The 16,059-nt window shown below is 44.6% G+C and overlaps 1 protein-coding gene across 2 annotated transcripts in view; it reads left to right on the forward strand.

Moving 5' to 3' along the window:
- The window catches only part of ankrd12 (ankyrin repeat domain 12), a 39,647-nt gene that overhangs the window by 22,134 nt on the left and 1,454 nt on the right, over window positions 1–16,059 (forward strand). The window contains exons 3-12 of one of the 2 annotated variants that reach the window (XM_085140114.1): window positions 1,786–1,936; window positions 3,230–3,301; window positions 3,717–3,857; window positions 5,797–6,000; window positions 6,231–6,373; window positions 7,667–7,814; window positions 7,932–12,340; window positions 13,204–13,302; window positions 14,583–14,726; window positions 14,828–14,923. In XM_085140114.1, coding sequence (XP_084996240.1) covers window positions 1,786–1,936; window positions 3,230–3,301; window positions 3,717–3,857; window positions 5,797–6,000; window positions 6,231–6,373; window positions 7,667–7,814; window positions 7,932–12,340; window positions 13,204–13,302; window positions 14,583–14,726; window positions 14,828–14,923 — 5,607 coding nt within the window. The remainder of the gene's footprint in view (window positions 1–1,785; window positions 1,937–3,229; window positions 3,302–3,716; window positions 3,858–5,796; window positions 6,001–6,230; window positions 6,374–7,666; window positions 7,815–7,931; window positions 12,341–13,203; window positions 13,303–14,582; window positions 14,727–14,827; window positions 14,924–16,059) is intronic. The other variant, XM_085140115.1, reaches the window with a different exon arrangement.

A 16,059-nucleotide genomic window follows, 5' to 3' on the forward strand; every position in this document is an offset into this window, starting at 1 on the left:
CATTATATCGGCTTGTTCTGTAAATGTCAGTGCACTTCAGCTGCCATACATGTACATGTTGACATCGATGCGGTTATGTTCGGCCAACATTATGATTTGATTGTATGTAGTTTACCAGTGATAGAACAAGATAAATATTGTGGTTCATCAAAAGCATATTCTTAACACAGCATATATTTCTGTGGGTTTTTTTCCTATTGTGATACAGTACTCTGCTTTAACCCAGAGATGCACTCGAATGTTGTGTGTGAGAAATATCTGACGTACTATCTCCTATATTACCATGCAAACAGGGCTTAATTGCCCTTTTCTACATAAATGCAAGGAAGCATTTGTGTCTGCCTTTATTTTCAAGGCAAAGGTACTTCAGATCTTAGCTCTCATCTACTTTCAGCCGTGCCAGACACTTCAGCTTTGCACAGCTGGCACATTGCTTCACTGAGATCAAAGAAACACCATGCTGCAGACATTTTCCTCCTGCCAGAAATGTATTTTACTGCACCAAAGTGCAGCACACTAAAAGTAATGGTTCTGAAAAAGCTTTGTCTGCAGATCAGAGTGCAGAATAACCCAGTAACTGAAAGACACTGTGATAATGGCGAGATTAGTGGTATTGCTGTGGGTTGTGTTTGATGCTGGAGTGTTTTCGCTCCACCTCCACCGTGTGTATTTTCTGTAGAATCAAATAGTTTTATATGTGCATGGAGTGGCTAAATTCAATTCAGGCATTGAAAACCAAAATTACAACCATAGAAGCAATCAGCAGCTGCAAGTGGGAGGGATACAATTTAACATCTTGTGTCTTTTGAAGTGGGTGTTGTCGTCTTTTCTGCTCAATTATGGCTCCGATTTTGGTCACCAAAGAAATGCAAATTACCCAAATGAGGTGGTACTTGTGTTCAACAGGAAGCCACCCTGTATATGTAGGTAATTTTCTTGCTTTATCGTCCCATTTCAGGCTTTTCGTGGTCAACCTTGCTTTACATGTTTTCAGTATTATAGCTATTAAATTTGAAGGGTTTGAGTTAGGAATTAGTTGTCACTGCAACATCAGTTAATCTGAGTGTCTCACTCAGTTTGTCTATAAAATGTCTGAAAGTTGTGATGCAAGTATGAGATAATCTACCAAAGCTGTGGGGGACGACCCTAAACAATTTTTGTCTGACCAGCAGGCTATATACAGTTTATAATGCAATGCATTTGAGGACTGGAACTGCAGATACATTTTTGAATCGGATATGATTTAAATTGATGATCAGTAAAGGTGCTGTTATGCATTAAAAAGAAACCGTTAATCTATGAAGTCTGATGGTATTGAATGCTTGCCTGGCAGTGCAGGTTGCACAGGTGTGAATATTTTCACACTCCCACAGCACAGTGCCATAGCAATGGACTTATTTTTTTTCCCTTTTTTCTCTTTTGTGTGTAAACTGATGGGGGGAAAGCTCCAGATCTTGTATTTTTCCCTGGAGACTTCGCCTTGGAAACAACATTTAAGTGAGACTCGCAAGCGGCACCCAAATACCGTATTGCAGTCGATGTTATCTCTGCAGTATAAGTCACGTAAAGCAGGAACTACCACCTGCGTACTGAGCTCGATCCTGTTAGCTGTCAAACTAGTTGACATGGCTTTTAAAATGAGACTGCCAGGGTTTATTTGAGGCCATTGCTCCTTTGTTTACATATCCAGACACACTCGGCACTCAACTGAGGCCACACCTCTGCCTCGTTTGACCCGATTTTAATTCTTTGTGTGTGTTTTATTTCTTCCTCACCTTTTGACAGAGCAAAGACAAGTTGTCGCCTTTCACCAAAACTCCAAAGTTGGACCGGAGTGAATTGCTGGGGAAGGAAGGGAAAGCAAAGTCTTCCATGAAGCGCAAGCTCTCCTTCACTACCAGTCCGCCCCAGGCAGAGGAGCGAGACTCCGACACGGGTAAGGAGTGTTGCTGTTCCTCCCTCCAAACAGCCATGCTGCTGGCTCACTGCCATGTCTGTACACTGCCCCCTGGTGGCCTGCTGTCAAACAGGTCTTCAAATAGTCAACAATGGGTCAATATTGTTTCGAAAACGGGACCTAAGTCAGGTCTCACTGATGAACTTGTGGCCTGTTGTGTGTATTCTCAGATGGATGAAGAATCATTCTATGAGAATGTATTTATTTTTTAGTGTTACAAATAGTAATCAGGGCCTCCTACCCCACCTCCTAATATAACACCACGTTTTGTTTTTTTCTACATTCAACACATTATGTCCTTATCTACAAAACCCATTTAAAAAGAAAGACCAAAACCAGCAGTGAACTATGTAGCCGTAGATATCCAGTGTATAAGTGAACTGTAAAAAGCCCCCCAAGACTCTTCACTGTTTTACATGTTCCCTCATTTTCAGTCCTCAATAGTAGAATAACCCTCTACAAATGCACTGCAATGCTGTATTTAACATTTGTTTGTTAAATACACTATTTGTATTTGTATTTTTACATGTTTTTATAAACTGCGCTGTTGAAAGACCTTTGCAGTTGTCTTGAACCTCACTGATGGTGTACAGATTTCCCAATAACTGTCACTATGTAGACGATAAAAATGCACTCATCTTAGCAGTGCAGACATGTCGTTCTTCCTCTCACTTGTGTAAACACTGTTCTAACCCCCCCTTTCAGTTAAAGTTTAACTATATGTTTATCAGATTCAAGGCCTAAAAATAGGTTACTGTATCGTACAGCTGTAATTATAATAAATAAACTGCATGTTTATGGGCTGCTTGAAGTCCTGCAGGTTTGCCTTCATCTCCTCTGTAGAGCAAAGCTCAACATGATCGTTTTCATTGTGTGGTCCTGTGTCATTCTAACAGATGATAACCATCAATTTTGGAAGTATAATTTATGTAGCACACGTAATAAACTTGCACGGAGAGTGGCTTTGCCTTCCAGCAGCTTCCCCCGGTCCTTTTGTTGAGCAGCTGTAGGACGAGGCGAAGAAGCAACCCCAGTGACCGCCTCGGACCGGATCTCCTCTCCTGTCTGCTGTGTTGCCATGACTCATAATCTGTGCGTGGAGTGCGAGTGTGCCTTTGTGGCTGTCTGTGTTTGAGTTTATGTGACGCGAGGAGGGTGAGAGAGAGCGAGCGAGCGTTAATGCAGTGCTTTCCCACCCTTCCACCCCCCCACCTTGCTCTCCTTTTCCTCCCCCTTCCCCCCCCCTCCCATCCTCTCTGCTTTGCACTGTAGATGACTCAGACCCAGGCCAGTCGAGTGAGACCTGGGGAGAGAGATTAGTGCCTCCCTGCAGGATATACGCAGGTAATCGCTGGAGCCTGATCCTCAGCCCCCGCGCCCATCCACTTTGCGCTGCTCTTCTGCTGTAAACACACATGCACACATGCACGCGTGTGTGTTTTCGCCTTGCATCTCCCCCCTATTACAGCTCACGCATGTCTGTTTAGTAACAACTGACCGGTGGAGACTGGGGGGGCCCGAGGAGTGCCATGGGCACTTGGCTGGCTTAAGAGAATGCCATCTTCTTTTTGTTTTTGTTTTTTTAACTGTTTGTTTTTTTTGTTTTAAACCTCATGCTTGTCATCTGTTTCTCTGCGTGCTCAACAGATACAAGGGGAAGAGGAAAAATGTGATGCAGTCACAATGAAGTTGCATCTTGTAAAAGAGGACCTTTTTTGGTGTTTTTTGTAATTTGTCTCAAAACTCATTCTTGTTACAGATAAAGATGGACCAGACAAGAAGAAGGTGAAAAAGGAAGCTGGGGGCAAGAAATCCCAGGCACCCAACTTTTTGTTTGGGTATCCGCTGTCGGAGCGCAAACAGATGGCTCTCCTAATGCAGATGACAGCCAACAGTCCAGGTTTGTGTACTCGCCCTCTCACCTTGTCCTCAAGAAGGGTCAGTGTGTATTTGCTGCTAGATGAGTCATACTTCAGAACGTCTCTGTTTTTGTTTTGTTTTTTAGGAATAGGATAAAAATCTTATCTGTGGTGTTTGTTAGTGATACTGTACCACTGCTGTAGATTAGATCTGAAAATAGCTGACTTGGAGAGGGGTTAGGGTTACTGTGTTGTTTGGTTTTGTTTTGTTTACGTGTTTTCTAGTAGTTATTGCAGTTTGGTTTTGTTTGTCTTTTGCTTTACTCATTAAAGGAGCTGTTTGACAGTGTTAAGCCTACAAAAAACTGCAACTTTGTAAGAGCACAAAAAGGAGCATTTCCCAAACTGAAAAATTATTCCGTTAAATGACTCCAAATGAATTTGAGAGAATCGGGTCAGGCTATTTGGGAATTAAGCAGTGGTGCTGGAAGGGGATGAAACTGCATTGTGGGGGTGCCACTTCCTGCTGCCGTAGTCTGTCTACTACAGGAGATGTCTGGTTTTGCTGTACCCTGTGCTATGTGAAAAAGTTACTTCCTCCTGATAAGTTGAATAATATTTGTCATTTCCTTTCCATTATGTTGTTGGCAGTTTTGAGAATTTTGAGAATTTTTCTTTTCCCCCAAATATGGTCTCTAGTCACTAGACCTTTTTCTTTCTTTCTTTCTTTCTTTCTTTCTTTCTTTCTTTCTTTCTTTCTTTCTTTCTTTCTTTCTTTCTTTCTTTCTTTCTTTCTTTCTTTCTTTCTTTCTTTCTTTCTTTCTTTCTTTCTTCCTTCCTTCCTTCCTTCCTTCCTTCCTTCCTTCCTTCCTTCCTTCCTTCCTTCCTTCCTTCCTTCCTTTCCTTCTTTCCTTCCTTCCTTCCTTCCTTCCTTCCTTCCTTCCTTCCTGTCTGTATGTCATCCTTCGTCACCAGTACTCATCAGCAGTCAATGAGAAATTGGTAACTGTTACAGTAGACAGTTTGAGGGGAATGATAACCCTCATTTGTTAGGAAAATGGCCTGAAATGTGCACACGTACCTTCTCCATTACACAGTCTGACTGTGCTTTATATGATGTTATCGGTAATGCTGTAGTAACGGACTGCCAACAAATGGGATATTCAGTGGTGGAAAAAGTACTCAAATGATCTGATGTTTGCCAGTTAGTCCGTTTCCATATCCTATTAAAGTAGCTCTGATAAACATTACAGTGCATCTTCCGGAAATCACGGAACTGCATTTGTCTGAATTTGCATAGGTATACATATGTGCATGTCCTCCAAAGTAACCGACATCATGTAGCCGATGAAGATGATGGTGTGCACAGATAAAACGGAGGGACTGCAGAGTTCACCGCTAAAGGAGAGAAGTAAAAAAATCAATAAATAACATTAGTATTCAAAAAATGTTACGGCACACAGATACATTTTGTTGATGACAGTCTGCACAGCTGTGTGTAGGTTCTGTTTAGCACCAACACACAACCATGCCAGTCCCATTAGTGCTATTCAGTTTCCAATGCTATGGCAACCCCATTTCATGTTTCATAGACCCATACATGTTCTTTCAACTATTGCTGTTTGTCTACAGCCTGAATTTGTAGCAAACAGCAGTAGATCTAGTTTGCTTTGGGTGAAGGTGCTGTCTTTCTGTCTGAGTGGACCAGGATGTTGTGAATTCACTGAACTCTGTACTGACACCATGCATTCAAACGTGCATGTGTAATCCCTAGAAAGGTCCAGATGCATGTATGCTTACTCAGACATGGGTTTAAGCAGCCTCTCGTTCCCAGTAAAACTGGATTCACTGTAGTTGTTCAGTCTAGAGAGAAAAGCAGTTGTCTTAGTGTGTGATGTGCTTTTTTTTTTCTGTCTCTCTTCCCTTCGAGCATCATTTAAGTCTTTTTCCCTCTCCCTCTCTCTCTCTCCATGTGTCCAGACTCTACACCGAGTCACCCCTCACAAACAACCCCTGTGCAGAAGAAAGTCCCCAGCAGCGCCTCGTCTCGGCAGAAAGACAAGGTCAACAAGAGGAACGAGCGAGGGGAGACTCCCCTTCACATGGCAGCAATCCGGGGAGACGCTAAGCAAGTTAAAGAGCTCATTAGCCTGGGAGCTGATGTCAATGTCAAAGACTTTGCAGGTACGACGCCCCAGGAGATGATCATTTAACAGCTTTCATCATGTCCCAGCAGTTGTTAATAATGACATTAGACTGAGTAACAGATGCTGATGCACAGGCAATGTCTCAACATGAGCTGTAATCAGTCTGCGCATTACTACTGCTTATGCAGCTGTTGGTATGTGGAGTAGTAGAATTGAGAAAACAGCTGGTAATTTTTTTTTTTAAGACTCTTCTCCTGTCCTCACCAGGTTGGACGCCTCTGCATGAAGCCTGTAATCTTGGTTACTATGATGTGGCCAAGGTCTTGATAGCAGCGGGTGCAGAGGTGAATACGCAGGGTCTGGATGACGACACACCACTTCATGATGCTTCCAGCAGCGGGCACAAAGATGTAAGAGCTTTGAGTTAGTCTGTAACTGAAGGTCTTAAAAGTATATTGCACTTAAAAATTTTGATTAAGGACTCTGCACAGGTCTGATGTGTGAAATTGTAACAGAATGTAAGAAGGACATTGTCTCGGTGCACTTACAAAATTTGATTAAACATTTCTGAGAATCAAAACAAAAATACACAAATTGATTTAAATTTGGCTTATCGCCATTTCAAGGGATCAAACCCGGACAGCTTCCAGGCGAATGCTACTTTTAGGTCGCTCAGCAGAAGACCTGTTTTGTCTTCCTGCACTGCCTCTAAGATACATGGTGCATCTCCTTCAGCTTTTCAAGACGGTGACCTTTCAACTTTGTGGAATTTGTGGATTTGGCAGGGAGACATATTTTGCAAGTAGGGAGGTTGGTGAGCCAAGATTATGTCAACATAGCCAGAAAAACGTACGTGTTCTTAATGCTCTGTGCCGGCACAGGATGGCACGCATCACAGTTCAGGTCGTTTGTGCTGAATATTTTCCTTAGACGTGTCAGGATGTTAGATGAACTTGAGCGAGTTGTCAGTGTCACCTTGGGGGATAAATTTACAGTGAATAACAATCTTGCGAATGTTGACAAGCATGCTCCTGTTCGCACTCCTGTTTGCTCAGGAAACTGTGGATGAAATGAAAGCAGAGTCAGTCTGACAGATAGACGTTGGCTGCTTCAAGTTTTGAGGGCTGTGGTGAAATCATAGACCACACATGCAAGCGATCAGAACCTAGCCTAAAAATGAGCAAGCTAAAAATAGCAGCAGGACTGAAAACTGACCCAAGAGGATGACTTTAAAAGGGAGATCAGCCAAATTTTAATCTGGTGTGCTTGTATGTATTCATGATCCAATTCTTTTTTTGATCGCACCTCTAATATAAAGGTTGCACAAGTCCATCCTTAATGCAGGAAGAGTCAGAGTGCTGTTACATTTAGATGTGGACATTGCATACATGTTTTGTTTTTTGTTTTTTGTTTTGTTTTTTTTGGCTGTCTTTAAATGTTAAGTCAAATATTTATTTCTGCTGCATCAACTTGCAGAATGTAGTATTTTATGATAATAATAAGAAGACGGCCACTCTTAGGTTATCAGCCAGTAAATTAGTTTTTAAGTTGTTCGAGTTTAAAAATGATCAAAAGATTGCGTTAAAGTGCATTTTGTTACAATTTTAAATGCCTTGGTAAAATGTTAGATTTTACCTTTTAAAAAATCTAAGGCATGTCTGTCTGTCTAGGATTTCTCAGTGTAATTGTTGTGTTTTCTGTAGATTGTGAAACTTCTGCTTCGTCACGGCGGTAACGCTTTCCAAGCCAACAAGCGCGGCGAGCGCCCGGTGGATGTGGCAGACTCTCAGGAGCTGGAACAGCTATTAAAGGGAGAAGGGGCCGTGTCGGACCATGATGACAGCTCTTCAGGTGATTGTCCCTCCTGTGTAATATTTATGTTTTGTTTTGGGTTTTTTTACTCCCCTATCATCGACATCCAGTAATGTGTCCACTGTAAATGAAGCTTAAGTCTACTGTACTCCACAGAATCTGAAGACCCGCCATCTGTCAATCCATCCAGTGTCGATGACAACATGGAAGACTCTGATACTGAAAAGGACTCTGCCACGAAAGCATCGTCTTCCATGCCGGGGATGGATGAGTACGAATTTAAGGACGAGGAAGAGGAGGACAATCTCAGTAAAGCCTTGAATGACAGACACATCCTCAGGAGGGAGCTACGACAGCCGGAGAAGGAGGACAAAGACAGGAATCACGTTGCAGTAAAGCAAAGCAACAAGGGGGATTCCTCATCAAAGTCCAAGAAGCAGAAGACGTCTCGTGTCCACTGCAGCTCGGATACCTCCAGCGACGAAACGGAGAGCCTCTCAGAGAAGAGAAGCTCCCCCACCTGCTCTCATAGCTCGGAGAACGTCAAGCCGGACACGAGGTCGAAAAAGGACAATACTGAGCAAAAGGACAAAGGTAAAGTTAAGAGGAAGAGCAAGAGCCAGAATAAAAACAAAGAAAACCAAGAAGATGGGAAAGAAAACAGCAAAACGCTAGTCCTCTCTCTGGCAACAGTGTCTGAAAGCACAGAGAAGGGCCGGGAGGAAGACTCTTTCAAGATGTCTTTCAGTCCCAAAGATGACTCATCCGTCCACCTCTTCCACTTGTCAGCCATCAAATCTCCTAAACTGAACCACAGCCTGACAGATAAACAGACACCACTCAAACAGGAAAATGCAAAGATGTGCGTTTCCATCACTGACAGCTCGTGTCCAGTGGACGGTGTCAAATACAACCACTACACAGACGCAGACTACTGCACTGAAGGCTCCAGCACGAAGGGGTGTAAGCACAAGGAAAAGAGCAAACATCAACAGAAAGACTCCAGTGTGGACGGCGACGACGGCCACTCGAGCCCCTACAAAGACGGCAGCATAGGAAACAGCATAGACAGCGAGGGTGCCTTACGGAAGACTGATTTGGACGGAAAAGTCGTGAAGAAGCATAAATTTAAACACAAAGAGAAAGACAAACACCGCAGGGAATATGAGGCAGAGCGGAGCCGCCAAAGGCAAAAGGAGGCCAGGAAAGACAGCCACAGGAATTTGGAATTTGACAGAGAGTTCTGGAAAGAAAATTTTTTCAAAAGTGATGAGACAGATGAACCTCTGCCAGTAAAAAAGGAAAGTGAAGACAACAGCTCGCTTCAGAAGACTGCTGATTCCTCTCCTGTGAAAGATGAGCGAAACCCAAAGGAGAAACACTCCGGCAGCAAAGAAAAGAGGCCAAGAGAGGAGCGAGAAAAAGACAAGAGCGTGAAAAAAGAGCGGAAGGAGGCGGCAGGAAGAGAAGAGAAGGTGAAGGATTCAAAGCTCAGCGAGCATGACGAAAAGGTGGACTGCCACGGCTCAGGGCGGATTCCTGAGGAGTCGCTGCAGAGCAACAGCATGAAAGAAGAGACAGAGGAGAAACCCATAAGTGGGATCACAGCTGATCAAGAACAGCTGGAGCCTGCAGAAAAAGGCTCACGCGAGAAAACTGACAAGAGGCTCCCAGGAAAGGAAAAGGACTCAGACAAAATGGAGAAAAAGCATCTTGACAAGGAAAAAAAGGTCAAAACAGAGCACTCTGACAAAACCGAACCCCAGAACTCAGTGGATCGTTGGAAGGAAAAGGAGCGAACGGGATCCATCTCTTCCGTTTCGCCTGGAGAGAAAAGCTACAAAGAAAACGAGAAGCTGAAATCTTTAACCACAACAAAAAAGCATGAAGACAGCAGGAAAAGTAAAGATAAGTTTGACAAACGGTCTGATAAGGAGAGGCAGGACAGAGACTATAATGCTGGGGATCACAGAGAAAAGGATCGCACAAGCTCTGATAGGAAAGGAAAACCTCTGGAGAAGACCACGGATCACAGTAAATCTGATCGCGCCAAAGAAAAGGACTTTGACAGGAAAAGAAGAGATAAAATAAAAGATGGAACGCTGTCCTCGACCTCCAATCTGAAATTACTTTTAGAGGAGAAGAAAAGCCATCTCTCTGAGAGCGGCAAGTCCTTATCTACAAAATCAAAGGAGGAAGCAGTGAGAACGCCGGAGAAGGATCGCGATAGGCGAGACCGTGACAAAGACTCGGATAGACACAAGGATAAAGAGCGACACAAAGACCGCTCCCAGCAGGCCAAAATCAGCAAGGCCAAATCCAGTGAGACGGAGGCAGACAAGGCCAAATTGAAAGCCCCGCCAGCAATACGAGACACCAAACCAAAAGAAAAGAGACTTGTGAACGATGACTTGATGCAGACCAGCTTTGAGCGCATGCTCAGCATGAAGGACCAAGAGATTGAGCTGTGGCATCGAAAGCACCTAGAAAAACTCAAACAGAAAGAGCGGGAAAGGCTTAAACAGCGGCCTGTGGCAGATCCAGGGAAGTCCAAGCCTAAAGACAGAACAAAAACAGAACCATGCTTGAGTAAAGAGCTAACACGCTCAAAAAGCTCTGAAACATCTGATGTCCACAGCAGAGATAAATCCCTGAAGGACGGCACTAGCCCCAGAACAGTGTCACTTGATGGGAAGAGTCTGCCCTCTATCAGCGCAAAGGTCATATCAGCCGTGGAAAACTGTCTGACGAGATCACCCCGTCCTGAGAATGACCGTTGTGGCATCATTTCCAGGTCTGTTTCTTTAGTCTCTGTTGCCAGCTCGGAGGATTCGTGCCAGGCAACGACATTAACTCCCAGAAATGCCGAATACGATTCTGACGTAAACATGGAAGCCTCAGACTCCCAGCCTGCATTTCTCCAGTCTTCCCTCGTCATTCAAGCTACAAGGTCGCCGTCTGTTCACGATAAAGACTGCAACAGTCTTCCAGATGTTTCACAAGGTAATCGAGTGATGTCCGGCAGGCATGAATCTCCTTACCTCAGGGCTATTCTGGATGAGGATGCCAACTCATCAACTGAAGGTAAAGCTGTTGAAAATCTGCCAAAATCCAACCTGACTGCGATCCCAGGAGAGGAGCTGAAAATGAAGGAGGCCTCAGAAACCGAGGAGAGCCTGAGTACACAACAAAATTCAAATTCAGTTACCGATTCAGTCACAGAGAGGGAAGGAAGCACTGCTGGATGCTCGACAACACAACTGTTAAATAAAGATCTTCCCAGTAAAAGCGTGACTCTTCCACAGTCCAGCAGCTCACAGTGCAGTAGTTCTCAAAGTGGGTCGGCGGAGCAGAAACCTCTTCCTCTATCTGAGCCTCCTGCTGTCCAAGACATCCAGTGTCAGATGGAGACTTCACAGGCAGAATGTGTTACTAAAGAATCTGATCAGCCGTCAGTACCTACAGCTTCTCAAGCTGCTGAGCTGTCAGCACTCACAAACACAAAGCTCTTCCAGCATAGAGAACCACTCCCGTCTTCTGGTATTGAGAATCAGCTGCAGGCCGAGTTGGTTACCACGGAGGTTTCTGACCAAAAAGACACACTCGTGGAGACCGCTCACGGAACAGAACCAGAAAATATGGAAACGGATGCAGAAAACTTGACAACAGAAGCGGCGGGGAGTCCCATACCGTCCACCAGCTCGCACATTCCCACCTCTGCTGCCAGAGAATCCTTAACGGGTTTCAGCAGATCCGATGAGTCCAGGCCTTCTCAAGAGGATGCTGATGCAAGTGGCCAAGACTGCAAGAAATCACAGCCTTCCAGCGACATCTCAGGCCCATGTCTCGATGCTCTTACGGAAAAGGAAAGCATGTCCTGTTCGAGCCCTGAACACAAGACTGAAGGGACAGCAGATGTACCACAAAGCTCGCACAACAGCGGTGGTAGTGCTGCTGTCTCTTCTGCAACTGAGAGTTCATCCGTTGAAGGCAGCCTGAGTACAGACGGCTCACCTGAATCCAAAGCAGAGGCCTCCTCGGAGCCCATGGAGGTCACACCTGCCGAGGAGAAACCAGAGTCGTCCTCAGCTCTAGAAGAGCAGAGCCAAAGCGCCGTCCAGTCAGCAGATCAAACTGACGTCAGCAGCAGCGCCTCAGGGAGTTCCTCTCCGCAATCCGGAGACCGGGAGTCCGACTCCTCAGGGGCGAAACTCAGGATTCGCGCAGCAGACGAGGAAATGGACATTCACGTGCCCCATCCACGCAAGAGGAAGATGCCGAAGGTGTCGCTCTCCCAGACGTGCTCCACCACTCAACAAGAGAGGGAACAGCAGTCGCTAGCGGCTATCGTTGACTCTGTAAAGCTGGAGGAGATCGAACCTTACCAGTCGGACAGGGCTAACCCATACTACGAGTTCCTTCACATCCGCAAGAAGATCGAGGAGAAGCGTAAAGTGTTGTGCAGCGTCGCCCCGCAGCCGCCGCAGTATTATGACGAATATGTGACCTTTAATGGCTCATACCTCCTAGACGGGAACCCACTCAGCAAACTCTGTATACCAACTGTGAGTCATCATTGTTATTATTGATTTTATTTGATTTTTTTAGACAAAACTGCAGCAGGGATGATGTGCATACTCTTTTATGATTCAAAATGAAGCTAGTGACCATTTGACCTTTAGTGCAAAGAACTGAGCACAATGATGGTTTGATCTCATTATCTTGGCTTCATAACATGATCCATAACTGCAGTTGAATATAAATTTACACTAATCAGGCGGCTCTAATTTATATATTTCTGGGAAGAAAAATCATTTGCTCTCCCTTTCACTGCATGTCAAAGTTAACATTAAATTTCTGTCACATCCTCTATCCCTGTTTTTGGCGGTCGTGTTAATCCGGCACGTTGCACCGCTGCAGCTGTGTTGATGACAGGGGGGTCAGTCATAGATTATACAGGGGGAGGTTATACATTTTGAAGAGATGAGACTTTGTTGGAAAAATATTGAAAAGAGAATTAAATCTTATCAGTGAAACAGAAGAGTGACAAAAAGAAGTCTAGTAGTCAGATGAGCTAATGCCAAGGCGAGCCATCCATCCGTCCACAACACAATCATTTGTTTTCACCCAAACTGTGAGCACACCATTGATGTCTTGCTGTTAACTGCTCATTTATTAAGGCTCAGAGCCTTAAGCATTTCATCTCCCATGTTTACCAGGACAGCTGCTGCAAGCCAAAGTGTATTTTAGAGCATATTAGTGCTATGTGCTGCTCATGCTCAGTTTTCTGCATAGATGCACAGCATCACTGCTACACACCAGTACTAAACTTTAAATGATAATATTTTCTCATCTCTCAGATGTCAAACTGCAGTCCTGACCAAGTTTGTAAAAATCTTTCTCCTTTTTAAACGGTTCGTTTGGACAGATAACTCCTCCTCCGTCATTACCTGAGCAGCTCAAAGAGATGTTCAAACAGCAGGAGGTGGTCCGCATGAAACTACGACTGCAACACAGCATTGAAAGGGTACGTGGTTCTGCTGTTGGAGCTTCGCATTGTTAAATGTCGTCTGTGTTATGCCTGCAGTTATATTAACCATGACTGTGTTTGGTGCTGTGCTACATGTGCTTTCTTTTTTCTTTTTTCTTTTTTTTTGCCTGTCCCGTTTGGCTCTTTTGCCATCAGATTTATTGTCTAAAGGCGAAGAAAGATGCCCAACGGATTTACTTTACCAAATTGACCATCCCAGCCTTGCCGTAATCGTCCATTTGATTCACCTTTTATTGTTTATTTTAATTTCACTTGCTGAATACGGGACAGACTTGACTGGGGGAAAGAAGGGGAGAAAGAAAGAGGGAAGGAAAAACATCTGAGAAGAGGGACGGGGGAGAAGGGCAAAAAACCAACAGAATAAGCAGGAAAAAAAATGCATATATCGATCACCTGGATCACCTGTTGAGAAAGAAAAAGGAAAACAAGCAGAAGAAAACGAGAGTAATAGAACAAACAACATCACAATGATATATGGGAATATGACAGTAAATACTAAATATTAAACATTATTGTGTTCGATAGCACAGTGTGCTTTGAGGTAGGAGCCAAAAAGGGTGTAGTTTGTGTGTGTGATCACCCGTGTGTACACCTGTGAGCGCTTGTTTTTTAAAAGGTTCCTTCATGTAATGATCTGCTAGAGGGTGTGGGGGGCCACTGCCCCGTCCTCCAGGGCATGAAGCAGGTATGGAGGAGATCAAAACTCCAGACATCCGGAACACAAGAGACCAAGGAAGACCAACAGAGGGGCAGCCGCACCACTGTCCCAGAAAGAGCTGAGGAGAGTCCCAGATGAGGGGTCACTCAGCAGCCGTGGAGCAGAAGCCAGGGGGGGTTGCAGTGACGTGCCCGTGAGCTCCGCCGGCAGCCAGCTGTGCCTGAGTGACCGAGCCCCAGGCCGAGAGGCCGGGGTCACCCCACCTCCGAAGTGGCCCGAGCGAGCCCCAGGCTCCAGGCCCCGATAAGCAGCCGCCAAGGAGTGAGCCGGTGTGTACCTGGACGCCCATTCCCGGACACAAAGAACCACCAACGCACCGATGTCTGAGGGAGTCCGCCACCGGCAGGGGAAGTGGTGGGGGGAGATAGGCCTCCAAACCTTGGAGGGCCTGAGATGTCCCCAGAGAGGTGGCGTCTGATACCCAACCTGACATATAGACACAGACAACATGTGCTTTCTTAAAAAGAGTTGAGTTTCACGCTAACACACAAACGTTGGATTTATGACACTGACTGGATTTCTTTTTTCCTTCTTTAAGGAAAAGCTGATTGTTTCAAACGAGCAGGAGGTCTTACGAGTCCATTACCGGGCAGCAAGAACACTAGCCAATCAGACTCTGCCTTTCAGTGCCTGCACCGTTTTATTGGATGCTGAAGTGTACAACATGCCGCAGGATGTCCAGGTAATTAACACAAGGACATCCATGGGTTTATGTTTTACAGTCCAGTGTTTTTAGTGTATTTTGGGGAGAATTTGTGAGTTTATCATTTGTTTGTCTCATAGAGTGATGATGGCAAAACATCAGTAAGGGACCGATTCAACGCCAGGCAGTTCATGTCGTGGTTACAAGATGTCGACGACAAGTTTGACAAACTAAAGGTGAGCTGCGAATCTGAAATTATAAGGAAATGGTCAGAAATATCATTGCAGGAGATTTTTATTCTTTTCCAAGAAATGTAGAAAGAGTTGTTTGTTTGTTTGTTTTAGATTATTGTCTCATATGTGAATGCTTTTAATCTTTCAGTGATTGTATCCTGCTAGTTGTTGCTTTTTACATCTAAGATGCAGGTCTCTCCCTTTCATGCATCTGAGATTTATCTTGTGACATCTTGGCGTCCGTGCTCAGGAAGCCAAGAGGCAGCCAGGAGACTAAGAGAAGGGTTAGGGGTAGCCAGAGAGCAGCGACTTCCAAGTTTAAAGCAAGGGGGATGTTTATAAGTTAATTAATTGCATATGGCTTTATTTTCTGGAAGGGATGAAAAATAAATGTGCTAAAAGGAACCACCAACTACACTTCCTGACCATTTTATTAGGTACACCTAACTAGCACTGCATTGGAGCCCCAGAACTGCTTTAATTTTTCATGGCACAGATTTAACAAGGTGCCTGAAACATTGCTGAGATTTTAATCCATATTGACATGATAGCATGACACAGTTGCTGAACATCCATGATGCTCACGGTCCGCTCAATCCAAAAGAGCACCTCAATCCAAAGGTGCTCTTTTGGATTGAGATCTGGTGACTGGGGAGGTCATCAGAGTACAGTGAACTCATTGTCAATTTTTTTTTATTGAGGTTTGTAATATGGCACAAATACGTGGTCATTTGAATTACTGTTGCCTTCTTATCGGCTCGACGCGGTCTGGCCATTCTCTTCTGACATCAGCAACCCTCAAGGTGTTTGTGTGGTTAAATGTCTGCAGATGGGCAGTTTCTGAAATACTTACTAGTTTCTGAATCAACAACCATGCCACAATAACTTCAATCGTCTCACTTCTTCCCCATTCTGATGCTCAGTTTGAACTCCAGCATCTGACCATGTCTGCGTACATAAGTGCACTGAGTTTCTGCCATGTGATTGGTTAACAAGTAGTTGAACAGGTGTACCTGATGAAGCACCCAGGGAAAGTTTCTCTGGTGTCGATCGATGGTACAGTCCAGTTTTTTGTTTTGAATTAAGCGTGGAGGAGAGCGTTTTTGGGTTTAGCAGCAGGGTGGAGAAAAACGTTTCAC

Source organism: Neolamprologus multifasciatus, chromosome 18 (assembly GCF_963576455.1).
Source record: "Neolamprologus multifasciatus chromosome 18, fNeoMul1.2, whole genome shotgun sequence".
NCBI lineage: Eukaryota > Metazoa > Chordata > Actinopteri > Cichliformes > Cichlidae > Neolamprologus > Neolamprologus multifasciatus.